At 48.0% G+C, this 23587-nt stretch overlaps 1 protein-coding gene across 1 annotated transcript; it reads right to left on the reverse strand.

Moving 5' to 3' along the window:
- Positions 1-19: 19 nt before the first annotated feature.
- On the reverse strand, positions 20-10370 carry CIDEB (cell death inducing DFFA like effector b). Its single transcript, XM_063137323.1, has 5 exons — positions 10195-10370; positions 8291-8435; positions 5400-5549; positions 862-1052; positions 20-299 (listed from the first exon to the last, which is right to left on the reverse strand). The coding sequence occupies exons 1-5, from the start codon at positions 10233-10235 to the stop codon at positions 161-163; spliced, it is 666 nt and encodes a 221-aa protein (XP_062993393.1). The 5' UTR covers positions 10236-10370; the 3' UTR covers positions 20-160.
- Between the last annotated feature and the right edge of the window lie 13217 nt (positions 10371-23587).

The following is a 23587-nucleotide window of genomic DNA, read 5'->3' on the forward strand; positions in this document are numbered from 1 at the left end:
TGGTTCAAGGTCCTCCACATTTGTTTGTTTTAAATACCGTTTTTAATCAGTGTCCCAAGTCATATTACGGCCCTGAGATTTGTTCGGCAGCGGAAGGGTGGGCGGGACACAGGATGCGGAAAGGAATCTCCTTGCCCCGGTCCTGCAGGGGAGGGCGGTGTCAGTCTTCGTAGCTTCTCACCCTGGCGTGCGGGTGCCAGCTGTCGCCACCCTCCAAAAGGCGGCGGATGTAGTGGGAGGTGCCCAGGAGGATGTGCCCGACGCCTTGCATGATGGAGGACACCACTCGCAGGATCTCCCTTAGAGCAAGGAAACGGAGAAGAGTTTAGTTCATTTACTACAGGGACAAGGAACGTGCCGTCTTCCAGATGATGTTGGATTCGGCTCCCAACCTCACCCTTCATTGGCTGTGCTGGCTAGGGTGATGGGAGTTGCAGTCCACATCTGGAGGGGGGGGTCATACTTTCCCTGCTACTGGTTTATATTAGTGTTTTATGAGTTGCTTTTCTGTCTAAGAAAGATGAGATAAGATGATCGCCAGCTGGACATCAGGAAAAACTTCCTGACTGTTAGAGCAGTAGGACAATGGAATCCGTTACCTAGGGAGGTTGTGGGCTCTCTCACCCTAGAGGCCTTCAAGAGGCAGCTGGGCAGCCATCTGTCGGGGATGCTTTAGGGTGGATTCCTGCATTGAGCAGGGGGTTGGACTCGATGGCCTTGTAGGCCCCTTCCAACTCTGCTATTCTATGATTCTATGATATTCCTTTGGCCTGTCTTTCCCCTCAACTTTCTCCCAAGGGTGTCTTTGTGCCTCTTCTCCTGGGGGGAGGGGGGCACATGGGAGCGGTAGTGAGGGCTCACCTCAGCACCTTCTTGGGTCCCAGGCACTTGAAGTCGCAGCTCATGGAGTAGAGGCCGTAGAAAGTGGCAGACACGTTGAGGCTGCCGAAGAGGTCACGGGGGTTGAGTTTGTAGACGTCGAAGGTGATGCGGGCGATGTCTCGGCTGTTTCGGGGCTTGTCCCGGCTGAGTGCGTACGACCGGCTGCCGCCCTGTGTTGGAAGGCAAGGAAAAGGTTAGGGTTATGCAGATAAGAGAGGTTGAGGGCTCAGTCTTTGTTCAGTTCTAGAAAACGGCGGGGAGCTGTTCAGAGATGAACTAAAGGAGTGTTGGGAGGCTGTGGTGAAGAGGCTGAGAGGTAAATTGAGAAGTCTCCAGTTCAGATCTTTCCTGTGCAATAAATCCACTAAGATAAGTTCAGGCAAGCTGCTCTTTCTGAGCCTCGGTTCTCCCCTGCCTCCTACTCCGTCAGCAATATGTCCAGAGTAACGCTGATCTGCTTTGCAGGGTTGTTGTAAGGATTACGAGATGATAATAGCTGTGTGGCGTTCTGAAAGCTGATGATTCTAATTTTCTGTTGTGAAAGGATTGGGACCTGGAAGAGGAGGGGGAGAGGGCTTGATGCAGCCTTCCCAAATGCCAGATGTGTTGGATGGGAATAGGTGGAGTCTAAGCACTCATCTGAAGGGGTCGGATGGGGAGAGAGAGAGAGGGAGAGGAGGACCCAGTGTATTGGAGGAGCAGAACATTTTGCAAGAGCTCTCAGAGAAAGGAAGGATGCAAGGGGCAGATGAGCCTTATTCACCATAGTTTAAACCATGGTTTAAGGTGTCTTCTGAATGAAGCCATAGAGATTGTGTGTGTGTGTGTGTGAGAGAGAGAGAGAGAGAGTGGGATCAAGCTTTAAGTGAAGCCCTGGACCTAGTAGATCTGGTGGCTCCAGTATCAATGGGATGGGGTGAATCCACTCTGGGTTTCAGGCAGAACTCTAAACAAGCTATCCGATAGCGTCTATGCAGCTCTGACTGAAATCCAGAGCAGATGCATCGCCCCACTGTCATCGGAGCCACCAGCCTCCACTTCCTGAATCTTCCAGGAGCCCCCAGACAAAGTCTGGGCTCGGTCCAGTGCGTGAAATCCACCCCCCTTCCTTGCCACTGCTTCTTGGCCCTTGCTGCTCACTGTTGGCCACCAGCTTGTGCTGCAGTGACCAGAGACGGCTTTGTGATGATCTTTCTGGTGCCGGGCAGTCTGTCCTGTTTTCATGTGCCTTTAATGCCGCTGAAGTTCTTTTTTTAAGTGGCCTTTTGCCTGCTTCCTAATTTAGCTTTTAATTGCTGGTTTTTACTGTTTTATCTGCTGCTTTTCATAGGGTTTGTTTTAAATTGTATTTTAGGGTTGTTATCATTTTAATTGAAAGTCACCTTGAGGCTTTGTTCTTCTTCTGTCCTGCCTTTTTCCAACAATCATTTGCAAGTAGTGTGGTAAAAAAACTGGTGAAGAGGCCAGGTGGGTGTGGGTGGGGTGGGGAGAGAATCAAAGACAGCAGACGATGAAGGAGATGTGTATTCATTGCTCACAGGGCCGGTGCTACCATAGAGGCCACTCCGGTGGCCGCCTAGAGTGCCAAGCTAAGAGGGGCGCCGTGCAGCGCAGCACTCACGTGCGTTGTTGACTGTGAGCCTGGCTGGCTTGGCCCAAGGATTCAGCTGGGCCTGGGCGGGCGAGATGGCGCTCCGTGCCCACCCAGCCGAAGCGAAGCCAGGGACACTGGGGTGGAGGTGGGGCGGCTCCACGTTCGGACTTCCACCTGGAAGCCGCCCTCCCAGAGCTGCTCTAGCCACCCGGAAGCCGCCCTTCCAGAGCTGGGAGGCCGCTGCTGCCAGAAGAAGAAAAAGCACGTGGCGAGCTCGACCCTGGCTCAAGCCAGCCTCTGCCTTACTCCCGAGGAAAGGGCACCGGGTCGCCTCGCCTCTCTCCTCAAACAGGCCGTGATGTCCAGGCAGGCGGGCAAGTGGGACTCCCTCTTCCTTTCCACAGGAAAGCTAGAGACTTGTGGACTCCTCGCAAGGCAAACTCTCCCTCTTCCGGATCCTGCCCGCGTGGATCAACGGGACTTGCATCCGAGAAAGCGTTGTGCCGGGAGGCACCAGTGCGGCCCGATCCGCCTATGCCTCCTTACTCGGAAGCCTTATTCCCCCGAGTAAACGTGCGGAGGGGATCGGGACGCCAGGGTGCATAGCGGGTTGCGTTCGCACAGAAGTAAGTCCTGGTGAATTCCAGACGGCTCAGTCCCAAATCGAAGTGAGCCAGTCCCAGCTCTCCAGTCGGCGCACACGTTCGGACTTCCGCGCAATTTGGGTGTGTGTGCAAGTAGCTCGCCTTGCCTAGGGCACAAAATAGTCTGGCACCGGCCCTGATTGTCCAAATGGGGTGCTTCCGTCAAACCTGCAATCCTGTTCCTCACCCCTGGTTAACCTGTACATGCAGGATCTGGACCACACAAATGAGTACTGGCTGGTCCATGAAGTCACGAAGAGTCGGAAGCGACTGAACAAATAAACCACAAACTTCATGGCACTGAAAGGCCTACAGAGCTCTGATCCGTTACCCAATCCTCATCCTCGGTCTTCCCTTTTGCAATTCTTATTTAGTGTCTAATCAGTTGTCCACAAAGAAGGCCTCTGTAGTTGTGGATTGATATTGGATTCAGGGTCAGGGAGACGTGATGGAGGGGTACAAAATCATGCATGGGCTGGAGAATGTGGATAGGGAGACATTTTTCTCCCTCTCTCTTAATACTAGAACCCAAAGGGGTCCTCCCATGAAGCTGATGGGTGGGAGATTCAGGACAGGTCCAAGGAAGGACTTCTTCACACAGCTCAGAGTTAGACTAGGGAATTCATTACCACAAGATGTAGTGATGGCTACCATAGAATCAGAGAACAGTAGAGTTGGAAGGGGCCTATAAGGCCATCGAGTTTGGATGGCTTTAAAAGGGGTTTGGATAAAGTCCTGGAGGAGAAGGCTGTCAATGGCTACTAGCTCTCATGGTTATGTGCTAGAGGCAGTAAGCCTGTGTGCACCAATTGCTGGGGAACATGGGTGGGAGAGTGCTGTTGCACCCATGTCCTGCTTGTGGGTCCCTGGTCAACAGCTGCTCAGCCGTTGTGTGAGTGCCGGACCAGATGGACCCTTGGTCTGATCCAGCATCAGGGCTCTCCTTATGTTTTTATGGACCCAACACACTGTTCTCCAACTCCTAGGGCAGAGGTGGGCAACTTGTGGTCCTCCAGGTGAATGTCACAAATGTCATTCGTTCATTCATCAGTCCTTAGACCACAGCAACACAAAACCAGGTGACAATAGGCGCATAGGAAGCTGCCTTATATGGAGTCAGAGCCTTCGTCCATGTAGCCCAGTATTGTCAACTCTGGCTGGCAGCAACAGATTTCCAGGGTTTCAGGTGGGTTTTCCCCTCAGCCCTACCTGGAGAAGCCGGGTATTGAACCTGCAACCTTCTGCATGCCAAGCATGTGCTCTGTCACACTGAGCTACAGCCCCTTCCCATTATTAATCAAAAGATTGAAACTGAAACATATTCTTGCAATAGCAAGCTTTACATATAAAATACATGGTATTGTAAACATAGAGAAGAATGCATTTCTCATATTTTCAAATCTCCCAGGCAAGTCACAGCAGTGGAATCTACATACATTTCCCTGCATTTAGCAGCCTTCGTTGCAGAAGAAGCAAGCCTTCGGACCATATAGCACAGCCTTCCTCAACCTGGGGCGCTCCAGAGGTGTTGGACTACAACTCCCAGAATGCCCCAGCCAGCTGGCTGGGGCATTCTGGGAGATGCAGTCCAACACCTCTGGAGCGCCCCAGGTTGAGGAAGGCTGATATAGCGGTTAGTTGCTTGTAGCAGAGAACCCCCTACAGATGTTTCAGCCTACAACTCCCATCAGCAAGGTGAGGGATGATGGGGGCCGGAGGCCCAAACATCTGGAGGGCTGCAAGTTGCCCCCTTGACCCCTGTTTTAGGGCTGAAGGGCTGAGGCTAAGGTGTTGGCCTGGGAGTCGGGAGAACCGGGTTCTAATCCCCACTTGGCCATGGAAACCCACTGGGTGACTTTGGGCCTTTCACAGACTTTCAGCCCAACCTACCTCACAGGATAACATGGAGAGGATTTTGATTATGTACGCTGCCTTGGGTTCCTTGGAGGAAAAAAGGCGGGATATAAATGTAATAAATAAATAAATGGCAGAGCACCAGCTTTGCATTCAGGGTCCGATTCCCGGCACCTCTAGGTGCTCCACCCGCTTTTGACTCTGGCACCACCCACCATTGACTGCCATCTTCAATGGACTTTTCTCGTGGCTCAATGGGAAGGGACCCCCCCCCCCCATTCCTGCTGTAGGCAATAGTGAGCTGCATTGATGCTGTATAAGGGCAGCCGCTAATGTTTCATTCAGACACCTGGCCTACTTGACCTTTCGCATCAGAGGAACCTGGGTGCTGCGTTTCTGGCCTGCCTTCTCCCCCCCTTCCTCACCTTGCCATGGCTCCACTTCTGCCCTTTCTCTAGCACCATCAGGGCTGTGTTATCGTCCAGGACCTCGAAGAACTCCTCCGTCTCCACCAGGGTGCCGTCTTCCTCCAAAACCAAGGAAATGATGCTGGAGACGAGCAGTGTTTCCCTTGCCTGGGTAAGAAGAAAAGGGATCAGTGGAGGTTTTGGGGGTCAGGAACACTGTTCAGACAACACGCTAAGCCAGGGTGAGGCCGCTAACCCTTTTGCAGCAAATGGTTAGTGAGCATGTTTAAATCGTGGTTAGGTAGCCGCCATGGTTAGGAATGGCAGCCGAAGGCAGGGTTCACATGACACGCTAGCCAGCCTTCCTCAACCTGGGGTGCTCCAGATGTGTTGGACTACAACTCCCAGAATGCCCCAGCCGGGGCATTCTGGGAGATGCAGTCCAACACATCTGGAGCGCCCCAGGTTGAGGAAGGCTGCGCTAAGCCATAATGTTTAGCTCAGAATGCTTCACCACCGTGGCTTAGCGTGCCGTCTGAACAGGGTCTCTGTCTGCTAAGGACCGACTGTGTTTTAAAGTCACCACCAAGGTAATTATGTATTTTGTACCCTAAAAAGCTCAATGTTGTGAACTCTGAAAATGGACCAAAGTTTACATGTTTGTTGGATCTTTTGCTAGATCATTACCAATGATCTTCTTACTGCCAAGTCTAAAGGCCATTATTCCGTTTTTATTCTCCTTGATCTAACTGCAGCCTTTGACACGGTTGATCATGATCTTCTTTTAGATTCCCTTCATGACCTTGGATTTTGTGGCTCTGTCTATAACTGGTTTGCCTCCTATCTAGCGGGTCGCTCTTTCAGCGTGTTGGCTAATGGCAGCTCGTCTTCTTCTTTTCCCCTTTCTGTAGGAGTTCCGCAAGGCTCGGTGCTTGGTCCGCTTTTGTTTTCTTTATACATGTTGCCCTTGGGTAATCTTATTCAATCTCATGGCCTCCAATATCATCTGTATGCCGATGATACACAATTATATCTTTCATCTCCAGATCTTTCTCCTGATGTTCACGATCGTATCTCGGCATGTCTTTCAGATATCTCAGCTTGGTTGCTTCATCGTCGTTTGAAACTTAATATAGCAAAGACTGAATTGCTTGTTTTCCCTCCTAAACCTTCTCCTCATCTCTCATTCTCTCTTACTGTCAATGATGTTACGCTTACTCCAGTCAAGGAAGCTCATAGTCTTGGCTTTATATTTGACTCCTCGCTCTCCTTTATTCCTCATATTGAGGCAGTAGCTAAATCCTGTCGTTTTTTCCTGTATAATATTGCCAAGATTCGATCATTTTTGTCTGTCTCTTCTGCCAAGACTCTTGTTCATGCACTGGTTATTTCTCGGTTGGACTACTGCAACCTTCTTCTCTCTGGCCTTCCTTCTTCTCACATCAGTTCATTGGTTTCTGTTCACCACTCTGCTGCTAAGATCATCTTCTTGGCTCGCCGCTCTGACCATGTAACTCCACTTCTGAAATCTCTTCATTGGCTTCCAATTCACTTCAGAATCCAATATAAACTTCTCCTGTTGACCTACAAAGCTTTTCACTGTCTAGCTCCTTCCTATCTCTCCTCTCTCATCTCACACTATTGCCCCGCTCGTGCTCTTCGCTCCTCTGATGCCATGTTTCTCGCCTGCCCAAGGGTCTCTACTTCCCTTGCTCGGCTTCGTCCATTTTCTTCTGCTGCCCCTTATGCCTGGAACGCTCTTCCAGAACATTTGAGAACTACAAATTCAACCGCAGCTCAGCTAAAAACTTTTCTTTTTCCTAAAGCTTATAAAACTTGATTTTGTTCTGACTTTATACTGTTAGTTTTACCCTACCCAGTGCCTGTTTGGTGCATTCTCTTCCCCTTCTTATTGTTTTATTATGATTTTATTAGAATGTAAGCCTATGCGGCAGGTCCTGCTATTTATTGTTTTACTCTGTACAGCACCATGTACATTGATGGTGCTATATAAATAAATTAATAATAATAATAATAATAATAATAATAATAATAATAATCTGACCAACGTTCTATCTCGTCAAGTGGCCTGCTTCCCATAGGTGGTCAGCCAGATGCTTTCTGGGAAAAAGCCCATCAGTAGGGACACGAAGGCCACAGCCGTCTCCCATGGTTACCCACTAGCCACTGGCTCAGACTGGACAAGTTCATGGAGGAGAAGAAAGAATCATAGAATAGTAGAGTTGGAAGGGGCCTATATGTCCATCGGGTCCAACCCCCAACTCAGTGCAGGAATCCACTCGAAAGCATCCCTGACAGATGGTTGTCCAGCTACCAACTCTGAGAAGTCTACCAACTTGGAGGAGAAGTTTACCAATAGGGCTTCCAGGTTCAGAAGCATACCAGGTTCACTAGCCTCTCTTCATGCATAATGTACTCTGCTATTATATTTTTCAGAATTAATTATCGTTTAGCTAATCACGAGGAGCAGGTAAGGAACCCTACCTGCTCTAGCTGACTGGAAATCTTGTTCAGCCATCCTTTTCGTCTCACACTCTTCCAAGCACTACTTTGCATTCATAAGGGGCTAGAAACTTGCTTTTATTTGCAGTGGAAGCAGAGGTTCTTGGGGAAATGAGAGTTCTCCTGGGCTGTTTTTCTGCACTTCTATGAAATTGTGGCATAAATCCACCCACCCCTCTATAATTTGCAACGGCCTGCATCCTCAACTGGTGCGCTTCTCTCACAAACGCACTGTGAGTTAGGTCACTGTTCCCATTTCGCAGATGAGAAAACTGAGGCTGAGACGATTACTTATGGGTCTTGAGCCCAGCCAAGTGCAACGCAGCGGCTCTGGTTCTCCGGAGCGGGAGGAGCTTGGGAAGTTGTCAGGAGGCGATAATGCTCACCTTGACCAGCAGCTCCTTCAAGGTCCCTGCCGTCACTCCCTTGCGGATGTTGTGCTTGTGGTCGCAGACTCGAAACGGCCTCTGAGGTGGGGGGCTCGGAGCCCAGACCCGCCGGGTGAGTTCCGAGCCCGCACTTGATACTGACCTGCAGGACAGAGCGAGATCGTTTGGCTGATCCTGAACTGGGTGACATAGCTCACACCCAGGGCCGGTGCTACCATAGAGGCCACTCAGGCAGCCGCCTAGAGTGCCAAGGTAAGGGGGCACCGAACGCCGCACCCGGCAACCGCTCTCCCACAGCGGCTCTGAGAGGGCGGCTTCCAGGCACGCCATTCCGAAGCCGCCCGCCCGCCCGCCCGTGTCCTGGCTTCACTTCAGCTGGGTGCCCACCCAGCCGAAGCGAAGCCACGCCTGCCCACTCCAGCATCCTGGCTTTGCTTCAGCTGGGTGGGTGCCCAGCCAAAGCAAAGCCAGGATGCTGCGGTGGGGACGGCGGCTTCGGAACGGCGCTCCTGGAAGTCGCTCTCCCAGAGTGGCTTCCGGCCGGGCGCACCATTCCGAAGCCCCCCCCCCCCCGCAGCATCCTGGCTTCGCTTTGGCTGGGTGGGCGAGATGGTGCCCTGTGCCTAGGTACGCTGGGGTGGGGGTGGGGGGTGAAAGCAGCTCCCCTGCCTAGGGCGCAAAACAGTCTGGCACCGGCCCTGCTCACACCAGAGCATGTGTAAACATCCAGCGAAAAGGGCCACTATCCCACTCAAGAAACAGAGCTTTTGCCACTAATCTAGCACTTTCTCCACCTGTGCGTCGCATTTATACTCTGCTTTCTAACCAAGATTGGTTCCTAAAGCGGCATACAACTGAATTCCTCAAAGAGGCACGGTGTGTCAGGGCTACGTGGAGGTGTTTATCGCAGCCTCTTCTGGTCCCTGGCGGCTGATGTCAGGGTCCAAGTTCCAGGCTCCTGCCACCTGAAGGAGGTGGCAAAACGAGTCTGACGATGGATTCATGGGGGTTGCTTGAGAATAAAGGTGCTAGTCCCTACAAATCAACCCACCAGCCATACAACATTCCAATTTCAGTATGGGGTGAACTGATTTTTTTTTTATCTTCACATCCCTCATGAGGTAAAAGGGCTGTGAATTCAAATTTGGGATTGGATTCCTCGTGTTCTGTGAATAATGCACGTATGTATGCATGCATGCAAGTGACACCTGCAACAGAATGTTGCAGCACGTAGTGCTTCTTTTCAGGAGGCCAGCCAGCCATTCCTTTCCCAGGATACTCCGCCATTCCATCCCATTCCTCCTCCCTCCCCCTGGTCTCCCCACCATACCACACACCACCAAGAGTCAGCTGGCATTCTGTGGCCCACGAAGAGGTTTTTAGGGAGTTTCGCCCCTTACATTTTCCCCTTACAAGATCTTTTGTCCTCCTGCCAAGCTTGCTGATAGCCTTCTTTGTTTCCTGGTATCCCCATATTGGTTATAATCCTGTCCAGTGAAGGCTGGTGGCTCCGATGTCCGCGGGGCAGTGAATCCGCTCCGGGTTTCAGTCAGAACCAGTCAAAATTCCAAAGGAAATCCAAGGTGCAGAAGCACGGCATCATGCTTCACACCTCGGATACCTCCTTTAGAATTCTGTCTGAAACCTGGAGCGGATTTACCACCCCACTGACATCGGAGCCACCAGCCTCCACTGATCTTGTTGGCACTCACTAGCTGTGTTCGCTATTAGAGGGAGTGAGTTAATGGTTAAGAGAAGGCAAGTGGGTTTTGCTAAAGGGCTGCCAAGGAGTGGGAAACGTGGGTAGGTGATCCCTTGTGCCCAGGAGGTATCCAGAAGCCTCTAGCCAGCCCCTACGGCCTGTCCCTCTCCACAGCCCCCCCCCCACCTCCAGTACTCACTTTAGCAAAGTCGATGGTGCCAAGGCATTTATGTACTCCATGGTGTCAAGGGAGGAACTGGTAGGTTCTTCCCTGAAGAGGATTCTCTTTCTTTCTTCCTCCTTCGGTTCCTTTAGCTCAGTTGTAAAGGGGCAACCTGGATTGTTTTGTCTACCTGGACTCTGGACTGTACAGCTCATGCGCAAGGAGTCATAGGGTGGGGGGTGTTAGGGGGCAAATTCCAAGGTGAGGAGTTGGAGGCAGGGCCAGATAACGGTGTGGGTAACTTAGGGGCTGTCGGCTGAACTTTCCGGCTTACCGCAGGGCAGATTTGATTTAAATCACGATTTAAATCACTACTAAAAAGACTCGATTTAATCATGTGACTCGCCCCTCAAAAGTGCATTCTAAATTCATTGAGTTTTTTGAAAGCACCTAAGAGGCTTTCTGTGTACATAGATTTGCAAAGGAACAATGGGATTGTGATCTCTGCAGACACAAATTCACAGTTTTGAGAACTGTAAAACCAAGCAGCTGTGATAGTATCTTCTAGACAGAAAAATTGCCCAATAATCTTACAGAAGCCTGTGGAAGACCATCACATTTACTATTTTTAACTTTTGTGAACCGCCCAGAGAGCTTCGGCTGTGGGGCGGTATATAAATGTAATAAATAAATAAATAAATGGATTAATGGAATTCATTTACCAAAAAATTCAAACATTGCACGAATATACAGCCTCATGCTACATAATTAAAAACTAATCCTTATTTCATGATGAATAACCTTTGGGCTACAACGTATCTTAAATACATTAAGGACCTTTTCTTCTGTCGCCCCTGGATTATGGAACAGCCTGCCGGAGGAGATTTGTAAAGTTAACTCTCTCTGTGATTTTAAGGCAGCTTTGAAGACTAGCCTTTTCCGGCAGGTCTACCCAGATTAATGTAAAATCAATAATTTTTATGATGTATTGATTCCTGTACTAATGTTGTTCCCTGCCTCGATCCAAAGGGAGAAGCGGGTAAGAAATAATAATAATAATAATAATAATAATAATAATAATAATAATAATAATTAGAAAACTATCTTTACATAGATTTTCCTCAAAATAATTTTATTAAAAATATCCAATTTAAATTAAAAAAATCCACTTTAAATTTAAAAAAAATCTTTTTTTTTTTAAAAAAAACCATTGATTTTTATCCACCCTACTGCATGCAGGGTTTCTTTCATCAGATGACAGGCACGCACATATGTATTGCAAGAGCTCAAGAAGCTTGTATATTAGGAATGAAAAGAAATTGTGATTATTTACTACGTTTATTACCATATGTTATAAAAAGCAAAAACGGGAGGAGTACAAGTAAGGTAACCATATATTCTTTTGTTAAAATAAGTTGTGTATGTACATATTGAAATATAGAGTGCTTTGTCCTCATTTATTAAATTTAAAAATGTTTTAAACTTATTTCATATGTACAGAGCCCCCCTGTGGCCATACGTTAATTTTACAATAAGAATATATTTTTACTATGTGCTGTTCCTTTCATGTTTTATAATATGTATTTACAATATGCATTTTAATTGCTTATAGCCCCTTGAGGAAGGCCTAGCAAAAATACAGGCCAAAATGTGTCAGGGTTTTCAACCTAATATAAAGTAAATAAAAAGTTCAGCGTCTTGAGAACTCGTTTCTCCCCTTTTTGCACTTTTATTATGTTATAGCCTACTTTTTTTTAATAACATTATTGCCAAAACGGTTCAGTAAAATCTACAGAATGCATCAAATGTCATTTAAGATAAGGAGTAAAAGGCCACAATAACATTGAAACAAAATCACAGCAGCAGGACGGTATGAGACAGTCATCGGTCAGCATTAATGTTTGCCAATTTAGAGGGCACATGGGAGGCCTGCTGGAACAAAAATGTCTGGATGATGCATTCAAATGCAGGTAAAGAGGGAGACAGGGACAGAGGGCATTTTACAGTCCAGGTGCCACTACAGAGAAGGCCTGGTTTCTCCGGCCCGGTCACTGACCATCCAACTACTGGTTCTCAACGGGAAATTGTCCGAAACTCTTTTGGAACTGGGGTTCAGCTTAAAGGTTGCCAGTGGAACTCTGAAGAAGGAAAACGTTGCGAGACCATAAGAAAACGATGAAATACGTGTGCTGGAACATTAACAGTGTTTCTTGAAATATATCGTCCTTGTAATGTGTCAATTTAAAACTTGTCTCTTACAGTTATAGTGCAGCTCATAAATAAGGTTCATAAATATGGAGCCATACTGGAAGGGCTGTAGCTAGGATGAAAAGGAGGACCGGGCTCCTGTATTTTTAACAGTTGTATTGAAAAGAGAATTTCAGCAGGTGTCCTTTTTATGCATGCAGCACCTGGTGAAATTCCCTCTTCATCACAACAGTTAACGCTGCAGGAGCTATACTAGTGACCAGATACAAAAGGACAGGGTTCTTACAGATTTAACTGTTGTGATGAAGAGGGAATTTCGCCAGGTGCTGCGTGCGTACAAAGGACACCTGCTGAAATTCCCTTTTCAATACAACTGTTAAAGATTCAGGAGCCCGGTCCTCTTTTCCATATGATCACACTACGTGTAGCTCGGTGGTAGAAACCGCTGCTTTGCTTGCAGAAAGTCCCTGGTGTTTCCAGGGAGGGTGAAAAAACTTCTGTCAGAAATCCTGGAGAATCGCTGCCAGTCAGTGGGCCTGTTCAGAAGTCACCTTAAACCATGGCCATAACCATGGTGGTTAAGCCAGAAAGCCAGGCCGTGTTTAGAAGACGCTTTAACCACAGTGAATAAGGCTTTTTGCTTTATTCACCATGGTTAATGCTGTGGTTTAAGGTGCCTTCTGAACACAGCCTGGCTTTCTGGCTTAACCACCGCAGTTAAAGCCATGGTTTAAGGTGACTTCTGAATGGGCCCACTGTCAACAATACTGGGCTACATAGACCAAGGGTCTGACTAGGGTAAAAGGCAGCTTCCTATATCTCTAGGAAATACCAAACTGCCTAGTTCAATTCCAGTACCCTAGTTTCCCTTTTACATTAGGCTTATATATTCCGTATTGTATATTAGCTGAAACTCTACCACCAAAAACCCTTGTAGGAGGGGTGGAGGAAACCTTCTGAGCATGTGAGGAGTGCCTTTTCCTCCTCATTGACTAAGGCTGTAATCCTATGCACACTTATTTGGGAGTAAGTCCCATTGAACACACTCCTGAGTAGACATGCGTAGGATCACATTGTAAGTCATACAAACATATAAAGAGACCTACTGGATCAGTCCAGTGGCTCACTAGTCCAGTATACTGTTTCCAACAGTGGCCAAACCAGCCGAAAAGAGGCAGCTGGACAACCATCTGTCAGGGATGCTTTAGGGTGGATTCCTGCATTGAGTGGGGGGTTGGACTTGATGGCCTTATAGGCCCCTTCCAACTCTGCTATTCTATGATTCTAAGTATGATATGAAGGAAACAGTCTTTCCTTATTGTTTGTCCCTAAGAAACTAGTATTCCTGGTGGACGTCATGACTAATACGGAATGCAAAAAGGGAATGCATTATTCCATTGGATTGGTCCAGCATATCTCTATAGGCTAGGGGAGGATGATACTTTTGGACTCAAGGCCATGGGGCTGCACATGTATGCATGCATTACACACATACGTGCACATGCATAGTTGATGCATTTCTTCCAATCTTCTATTCCCCTTCTTTGTATCAGATTAAATTTATGGAGGCCCAATCCAGAGCTCTGGGCCATTGCAGCTCAATCTACTGGAACATCAGGAAAAAGCCTCCTAGCGGTCAGCGTAGTCAGACAATGGCTCTCTTCAGACTGGGGGGAGGGGGGAGATCACATTTCCCTATCATTGCTCTCTTCCGTGTTTGAAACGAGCACAATTACACAGAGAAGAGAGCGGCGACCATGTGAGCTGTACGTTTCAATGGGACAGCGCCCGCTAGTGGACATTTTATAGAGCAAGCTCAGAAGAGTCAGGTTTTCTGAGGTTTATTTTGTCACACTGAAATTGAGAAAAGGAGCGGGAGACGTGCAGGAGGCTGACTGCGTCATCAAAAGGACCCGCAAACATCCGTGAGTAGCCAGTAATGAGTGTGCTATAAATCGCTCGTTTAAAGAAGCTCAATGGAACCATTTGCCAGGGGAGGCGGTGAGCTCTCCATCTCTGGAGGTATTCCAACCATCTGTCATGGATGCTTTAAAATGGATTCCTGCACTGAGCAGGGGGTTGGACTCGATGGCCTCAATGGCCCCTTTTTAACTCCATGATTCTATTTGGTTCACTCTCCCACCACTTTATTTACACTTTATGCATTCTTTCATTTTATCCCACTTTTTACATCCTATCCAAAATTGCTCTCTACTTAGGCTATTTTGCATTTGGTAAGTGCATTTGAGTGTTTTTTTTTTAGGTTCCCCCCTTCTGGCCCTTGTACTGCTGCATTTTTGGAGGCAGGGGTCCTGTGGGGTCTTTGAGGGCACATTCAGCCCATAGGCTGGCTTCCCCCCCCCCCCCGGGTTATAGGCCCACTTTCCCATCCTTATGGACAGCTAACATTTGCTGCCTCATTTTGTGCCTTGCTGCTTTGGTTTTTAGAATCCGATCTCAGAGAGAGGAAGGGCGTACAGTGTACAGGAAAGGTGTCTGATGTCCCTCTTATCTCTGCGGGGATAGGAAGAAAGGCGAATGTGGGACAACTAAATGAAAGGTTCTCCACGGATGTGTGTCCTTTCTGTGCTTCCGTCATTTCTTTCCTGGAAGAACGTGGAGCACGAGAAGCCAAGAAGCGTGTAAGTTGGATCGATGTCCTGGGGGAGAAAAAAAATAAGACAGTGAAACGGTAATCGGGGACCGGGGTTAGACACCCACTGAGTCTGAGCACGCTGTGGATTTGAAACTCACAGGGAATCTGACATCAGCTCCGGAATCGGTGTCCTCATTTCTCTTCTTCTCCTGGTATGGATTCTCACGTTTTGGTGCTGGGGATTTAGTTTTGGGTAGAATGCCCCAGTCTCGGCTCATGGGCTGCAACTGCCCATTCTGGCTCCCTTCTTGGAGATCTAATGGCAGAACAACCTCGGGTAACATCAATGGTGTATTTCCATTCTAGTCACTAGACCAGTGGTTCCCAAACTTTTTCAGGTAACCACCCCCTTGGTTCCACAAACTCATGCCCAGTGCCCCCTCCTCAATCCACACATGTATTAATACCGTTTAAGAAAAGTCCTTTTAACGGTGAATTGAAATGTTTGAAAAGCACCAAAACACTAATAAAGAGACATATGCTGATTGGTGTGCCCTGCCATGCCGGCTGCAAACAGATTCATTCGCTCTCTTTTCCCTCCCTCCCTCGGCAAGCCTGGGGCGGGTGCTTCCCATTTAAAGGGATCTTGATCCTGCTGGTCTGGGTGCCCAGGCTGAGCAGCGACAGTGGCAGCCGGGCGGAGAAGCTGAGCTGAGAATGAAAAAGGGGCTGTGCTACGTGTGGCCTCTTTAAATGGGAAGCACCCGCCACAGGCTTGTTGAGGGAGGAAGGGAAAAGAGAGCAAACTCCTCTGTTTTGCAGCCGGCGTGTCAGGGCACACCAAGCAGGGTATGTCTCAATTATTACCTTTTAAAATTGTATTAAAATTTTATGTTGACATTTCTAGATTGTAAGCCATTTGGGCAGGGCGTTGTTTTATTGTTTTGCTCTCTGTACATGTACAGTTATGGCACTTTATAAATAGACGATAATGATAATAACAATAACAACAACACTTCAAGCTGCCAAAGGTTAACTGCTGGCAGCAGTGGAGGCTGGTGGCTCCGATGTCAGTGGGGCAGTGAATCCACTCTGGGTTTTGGTGAGAACCAGTCAGAACTCTAAAGGAGATCTGCAAGGTGCTGAACCCCAGTGCCCCCCTAGCCTCTGGTGCCATAATGGGAAAGGGAGAGTCCAACTTCTTACTTACTTATAAAGACTCCAATGGGGTCCTCATTGCAACTGAAAGAGAGAACAAAGCTATTAGCAGTTGATGGGAGCAGAGGGCAGAGAAGGAAAGCTGGAAGAAACAGTGGTGCAGCTAGGTAATTTTAGTTCCTAGACTGAGGCTACAAATCCTATGCATGTGTGGAGGAAATCAAGACAGGTGGTCTGTTTACCTATGGTCACAGGTATAAGAAAATAAAATGCTTTGGCCTTTTCATTATAAATCATAAGATGGATGCTTTCAGCGTAACTAAAATATCTTAAGACTGCAACCGCTTTCACAACTAACAGTCTATATTGAAATCCATGTCACAGGACTGCGTCTGAACCACAGCAGTTAGAGTGTAGAGTGAGGTACTTTCAAAGCAAGCTAACCGCAGAAAGGAAACAGGTAGGAGGTTTGGTTGCCTAATTGATTGCAATACCCATCTATGTATTGTTTTTCTACTCCTAGGATTATCTGCACTCTGCGCATGCATAAATGTCTTGTTTATCATTGGTTATTGTATTGCAAAACTGTATTATGATTGGTGGGAAGGTTCTGCCATTGTCTCTAAGGGGAACTGACCCTATAAGTATGTTAGCTTTGCCTGCAACTAGTGGGCAGTCCTTCAGATCCTCTAGGGCAGCGGTCCCCAACCTTTTTGGCACCAGGGACCGGTTTCATGGAAGACAATTTTTCCACGGACCCGGGGGGGGGGGCTGAGGGGATGGTTTTGGGAAGCCATGCCCGTCCCCCCCACTCCAGCATCCTGGCTTCGCTTCGGCTGGGTGGGCGAGATGGCGCCCCGCGCCCAGGTACACTGGGGTGGGTGTGGGTGGGTGAAAGCAGCTCACCTGCGCGGCCCAGTTCCTAACAGGCCATGGACCAGTACATGGGGACCCCTGCTCTAGGGGTTGCCACCTTGCAACGTTTTCTCGCCAGACAACACATTTCTCAACGGTGGTGTAAAAACTCCGCTGTGGAGTTCTAAAACCACTGTTGAGAAATGTCTTCTCTGAACTAGGGTGACCCTATGAAAAGGAGGACAGGGCTTTTGTATCTTTAACTAGGGTGACCCTATGAAAAGGAGGACGGGGCTCCTGTATCTTTAACTAGGGTGACCCTATGAAAAGGAGGACGGGACTCCTGTATCTTTAACTAGGATGACCCTATGAAAAGGAGGACAGGGCTCCTGTATCTTTAACAGTTGTATTGAAAAGGGAATTTCAGCAAGTTTCATTTGTATATTTGGAGAACCTGATGAAATTCCCTCTTCATCACACCAGTTAAAGCTGCAGATGCCCTGCCCTCTTTTAAATCTGGCCACTCTAGTATAGCTCCTGCACCTTTAACGGTTGTGGTGAAGAGGGAATTTCACCATGTTCTCCATATATACAACTGACTTCTGCTGCAATTCCCTTTTCAATACAACTGTTAAAGATACAGGAGCCCCGTCCTCCTTTCCATAGGGTCAGCCTACTCTGAACTGAGCCCCAGTTAGCCGAAAGCTGCAAAAAGGGTTGCTTTGCTAGTAATAGCCCCTATTTCATTTTCCCTGGAGGTGGGGTTGGCTTACAAAAGGGGCTTGCAAAAAAGGCACACTCAAGCCTCCTTACCGTCTCCTCTTAACTGACGTTTGGAAATTCAGTGATCTCCAGTGGTTCCTGGGAAGGAATTTGGAGAGGAAGCAGTGAAGCACAGAAAAGCTAGCAGCAGAAGAATAATCTTGGCGTATATGGTAGGGTGACCATATGAAAAGGAGGACAGGGCTCCTGTATCTTTAACAGTTGTATTGAAAAGGAAATTTCAGCAGGTGTCATTTGTATATATGGAGAACCTGGTGAAATTCCCTCTTCATCACAACAGTTAAAGCTGCAGGCGCCCTGCCCTCTTTTAAATCTGGTCACTCTAGTATAGCTCCTGCAGCTTTATCTATTGTGATGAAGAGGAAATTCCACCAGGTTCTCCATATATACAAACAACACCTGCTGAAATTCTTTTTTCTATGCAACTGTTAAAGATACAGGAGCCCTGTCCTCCCTTTCATAGGGTCACCCTAATATATGGTCTTTCCTAGAAGCAAAAAATTTGGGAAGAGGCCATAGCTTAGCAGCAGATAGGGATGGACAACTATGTCTACTTCATTTTCTCAGTTTCTGATTTTTCCAATCTTATGTTTGGTTTGTCCCAAACTTTGAGCTTTTTTTAAAAAAAGTTTACACGAAAATTTATAAGCATTTTTGTGCACATTTTTCTAAATATAGACCATTCCCCCCCCCCCCCCAATATACACATTCTTAGCAGACACTTTTCCTGATATAATGAATTTTTGAATGATATTTTCAGACTCAGTCTGCCTGTGTCTACCAGTTGTTGTGGAGCAAGCTGAGGAAGGGCTGTGGGCTTTTCGTGCTCCGCTCCTGAGCTTCTCAGGGGGCATCTATATGAAGCTGTTGGGAGCGGTCATTAGGGGATTTGGAGCTAAATGCCATCAATATGCTGATGACACGCAGCTCTATTTCCCTGTGACAACTGAATCAGGTTTGGCTGTGCAGGTCCTGGACCAGTGCCTAGACTCAGTAATGGGCTGGATGAGGGCCAATAAACTGAATCCTGGCAAGACGGAAGCCCTGTGGGTGAGTGGTTCCCGAGTACGGGAGACAGGCTCATTGCCTGTTCTGGATGGGGTTGCTCTGCCTCTGAAAGAACAGGTTCGTAGTTTGGGGGTACTCTTAGACCCATTTCTGTCGTTGGAGGCTCAAGTAGCTGCCACGGCTCGGAGTGCCTTTTACCATCTTCGGTTGGTTCGCCAACTACGGCCTGTCTTGGACAGGGATAGCTTGGCCACGGTGGTACAGGCATTGGTAACCTCAAGATTGGATTACTGCAACGCGCTCTATGTGGGGCTGCCCTTGAAGCTGCTCCAGAAGCTGGAGCTAGTGCAGAATGCTGCAGCTCGGCTGTTGTCTGGAGCTGCCCCTTTCCAGCATGTAACTCCTCTGCTGAGGGAGCTGCACTGGCTGCCTATTAGCTACCGGGCCAGGTTTAAGGTTCTTGTACTTGTGTACAAAGCCCTAAACAACTTGGGACCAGGATACCTGAGAGAGCGCCTTCTCCCTTACCAACCTGCCTGGTCACTGAGGTCATCCGAGGGCCCGCTCCTGGTGGTTCCACCTAGATCCATCCTCCAATTGGAGTCCACCAGGGGAAGAGCCTTCAGCGTGGTGGCCCCCCTCCTATGGAATTCCCTGCCTCTGGAGGTCAGGCAGGTGCCAACCTTGTACTCCTTTCGGCGCCTCCTGAAAACATCTTTATTCCAAGAAGCCTTTCTTTAACATGCAGCCTTGGATTTCTGTTTTTGCTTCTTTTAAATTTTGTTTTAACTGTTTTATTCTGTTTCTATTTTCATTTTACCTTGTACACCGCTCCGAAATTTTTCAATGGCGAGCGGTATATAAATATTCTAAATAAATAAATCTGGTTGGGCTGGACGGAGCCTCTTAGTCTGATCCAACAGAGCTGTTTTTACGTTATTAAAAGGGAATTTTGGCAGCTACCGCTTCTCCCACCTGTGCAGCCCTCTGATGTGAAAAGCTCTGTCCGTGCAAATCCCCTCTTCTGCTTTGATGGGCACAGGGGCCTTGCTTCGCATTGCATTGCACTGGGTCACACTAGCCATGCTGTCATATGCAACAGAGAGCAGCTTTCCCTGGCTTGGTGCTTTCCAGATGTTTTGGACTACAACTACTATCATGCCTCAGCCAGGCATACTGGGAATTGTAGTCTAACAGATCCGGAGGGCACCAAGCTGACAAAGGATGACTTAGAGGAACCTGCTTTTAATACCAGTAGGCTATTACTAGCTCATGGTTTGTACTCTCACTCACCTGGTTGAGGTCTGTCTGTTCTCTGGGAAGAGAAGAGGAAAAAAAGTTTGTGATGGAGGGCTTGGTTTTACTTATATATTTATTACATTTATAGCCTGCCTTTTTTTTTCTTGTTGCAAGGACCCCAAGCTAGCTTGCATGGTCCTCCTCAGCTCCATTTTATCCTCACAACAACCTTGTGAGGTGGGTTAGGCTGAGAATCAGTGGCTGGCCCAAAGTCACCCACTGAGCTTCATGGCCAAGTGGGGATTAGAACCCAGCTCTCACGAGTCCCAGTCCAACACTTAGAGTGTCATCAGATGGGTGGATTTTGCATTTCCCCACCGTCACTATGGCCTCCTGCTGCTGTCCCACAATAGCAACAGTCTCTTTATGCGGGGAGAGAAAGAGGAAGCAGCAATGACCACGTGGCCAATTTAGGGGGCGTTTTTATTGTGCCGCTTTCCCTGCACACAGCTGGAAATGGTGGCACCTCTTTTTTTTTGAAAAAAAAAAAGATTAAAAGGGGTATATTTTGCAATGGAAAAACAAGTGGAAGGAGCAGGAGGCGGACGTCGTCATCTAAAGGACGTGCGAACATCCGTAAGTGGGCAGTAGCGAGCATGCGATAAAATGTTTGTCTGATGATGCTCTTAGAAGACCAAGGCTTGGGACCACAATACCTGACAGAACGCCTCTCCCGACGTGAATATAACCAGTCACTACGTTCAACATCTAAGGTCCTCCTCCGGGTGCCTACTCCGAGAGAGGCTCGGAGTGTGGCAACGAGGGACAGGGCCTTTTTGGTGGTGGCCCCCAGACTATGGAACAATCTCCCTGACGAGGCTAGCCTGGCGCCAACGCTGCTATCTTTCCGGCACCAGGTTAAGACTTTCCTCTTTGCCCAGGCATATGGCAGCACATCTTAATCACCCACATGTTTATTATTTTTTTAACGGTTTTTAATGCTTTATGTGTGTATGTTCTGTGTTTTAAAATTTTAAATTTTGTATACTTGTTTTTATCTCAATTTTAGAATTTCTGTAAACCGCCCAGAGAGCTCTGACTATGGGGGCGGTATATAAGTGTAATAAATAAAATAAACTGTGGCCTTAACATGGGGCCAGACTAGACGTGTCGCTCATGGCATCCTTCCTTACAGGGGCCTGCAAGAGGTGCATTATGAATGCTTGCGCATGCGCGCACAGGCACACACGCTCCCTGCTTTGTTTTCTGCTACTCAGCAATGCATTGCGGAAGCCCTTTTCTGAGCCGTTTTAAGAAAAATAAAAGTGAGGGGCCCTTCCCAGGAAAGGTCACTGCTGCCGGCATCTTCTCCTGAGCAAGGCACTCTGTTTCCCACTGCTTTTCATGTTGCACTGGTTCCCTCCAAGCCAAGTGGCAGAAAGCACTGCGTGTCTATGCTAGGGTGACCCTATGAAAAGGAGGACAGGGCTCCTGTATCTTTAACAGTTGTATTGAAAAGGGAAGTTCAGAAAGGGGTCATTTGTATATATGGGGAACCTGGTGAAATTTCCTCTTCATCACAACAGTTAAAACTGCAGGAGCCCTGTCCTCTTTTAAATTTGGTCACTCTAGTATAGCTCCTGCAGCTTTAACTGTTGTGCTGAAGAGGGAATTTCACCAGGTGCTGCATGCATACAAATGACACCTGCTGCAATTCCCTTTTCTATGCAACTGTTAAAGATACAGGAGCCCTGTCCTCCTTTTCATAGGGTCACCCTATCTATGCTGGTGGGGTGGGGTGGGGAGCTCCCCTCTGCCATGCCCCCCCCCCACTGCCCAGTATCTCTCTTCCCCCAAATACCTTTGTACTTCCTCCTACAAACGGCTACCAGGAAAGCCAGGAGCAAAAGGCCTCCTCCAGCACCACATCCACTTGCCAGCCAGAGAAAAAGAGACGATGAACCTGCACAAGAGAGCTGAGATTAATGACAGAACCGATTAATTACTGTAAAAACAAAAGACAGGTTTTGGGGAATTTGGTGTCCTCTGCTTCACATGCCTTCCCAGTTCTGGCATTCACTTGCTTGCCTTCTCTCCTTGGCCTACAGTCCCCAGGGTCTCCAAGGGCAGGGTGGCCATATGGAAAGGAGGACAGGGTCCCTGTATCCTTAACAGATGCATGGAAAAGGGAATTTCAGCAGGGATCATTTGTAGGCATGCAGCACCTGGTGAAATTCCCTCTTCATCACAACAGTTAAATCTGCAGGAGCCCTGCCCTCCTTTGTGTCTGGTCAATCTAGTATAGCTCCTGCAGCTTTAACTGCTGTGATGAAGAGGGGATTTCAGCAGGTGCTGCATGCATACAAAGGACCCCTGCTGAAATACGCTTTTCTATACAACTGTTAAATTAGGGTGACCCTATGAAAAGGACAGGGTTCCTGTATCTTTAACAGTTGCATAGAAAAGAGAATTTCAGCAAGTGTCATTTGTATATATGGAGAACCTGGTGAAATTCCCTCTTCACCACAACAGTTAAAGCTGCAGGAGCTATATTAGAGTGACCGGATTTAAAAGAGGGCAGGGCACCTGCAGCTTTAACTGTTGTGATGAAGAGGAAATTTCCTTTTCAATATAACTGTTAAAGATACAGGAGCCCTGTCCTCCTTTTCATAAGGTCACCCTAGTTAAAGATACAGGAGCCCTGTCCTCCTTTTCATAGGGTCACCCCAGTAAAAGATGCAGGAGCCCTGTCCTCCTTTTCATAGGGTCACCCTACTTAAAGATACAGGAGCCCTGTCTTCCTTTTCATAGGGTCACCCTACTTAAAGATACAGGAGCCCTGTCCTCCTCTTCATAGGGTCACCCTAGTTAAAGATATAGGAGCCCTGTCCTCCTTTTCATAGGGTCACGCTATGCAAAGTGAAACCAGAAATTAAAAATTCCATGCTGTTCAAAATATCACATTTTGCATGGAATGCAGAAAACCACTAGATAATTCCGTGGCCCATTATGCAATCTAGGTGACGCTTACTCCTATGCAACGGCTTCAAAGCTGGGAAACTGTCATAAAATAGGGCGCGGTGAAGTGGCCTGGGTAGCAGACCGATAATTATTTCCAATGCATTAATTACGTCAAGACCACTGGAGGGTGGGTACCTTGTGTTGGCTTTGAGGAAGGGCTGGTTTGCAATCTGGAATAAGGGCTGTTCGTGGCGTTACAGCTGGTGGATGACTTTGTGGCTTCCTGAGGAGGAGGGCTGCTTGCGGCGCTGTGATGCAAACTGGACTGGGGAGAGCTGGCGGTAGTTGATCCAGGAGGCTCAATGTGTCGTTCTGGGTATGTTTTGGTGGTGTTGATGGCAGCAGGCTGGGAAGAGCTGGGTAGCGAAGCTTCTGAGGTTGGCCTTGTAGAGGTGTCGGTAGCTCCCTTTGTGACTGCAGTACCGAGAGGAGCCTGGGCAGCGTTGGAGAACGTTGGCCATGTAGTAAAGGGGTAGCTGGCTGCAGTGAGAATCATAGAATTATTTCAGGGCTAGAAAAGATCTCATCTGTGGACATCCCTCACCGTTCACTTCATGAGCA

Source organism: Elgaria multicarinata, chromosome 11 (genome assembly GCF_023053635.1).
Source record: "Elgaria multicarinata webbii isolate HBS135686 ecotype San Diego chromosome 11, rElgMul1.1.pri, whole genome shotgun sequence".
Lineage (NCBI taxonomy): Eukaryota > Metazoa > Chordata > Lepidosauria > Squamata > Anguidae > Elgaria > Elgaria multicarinata.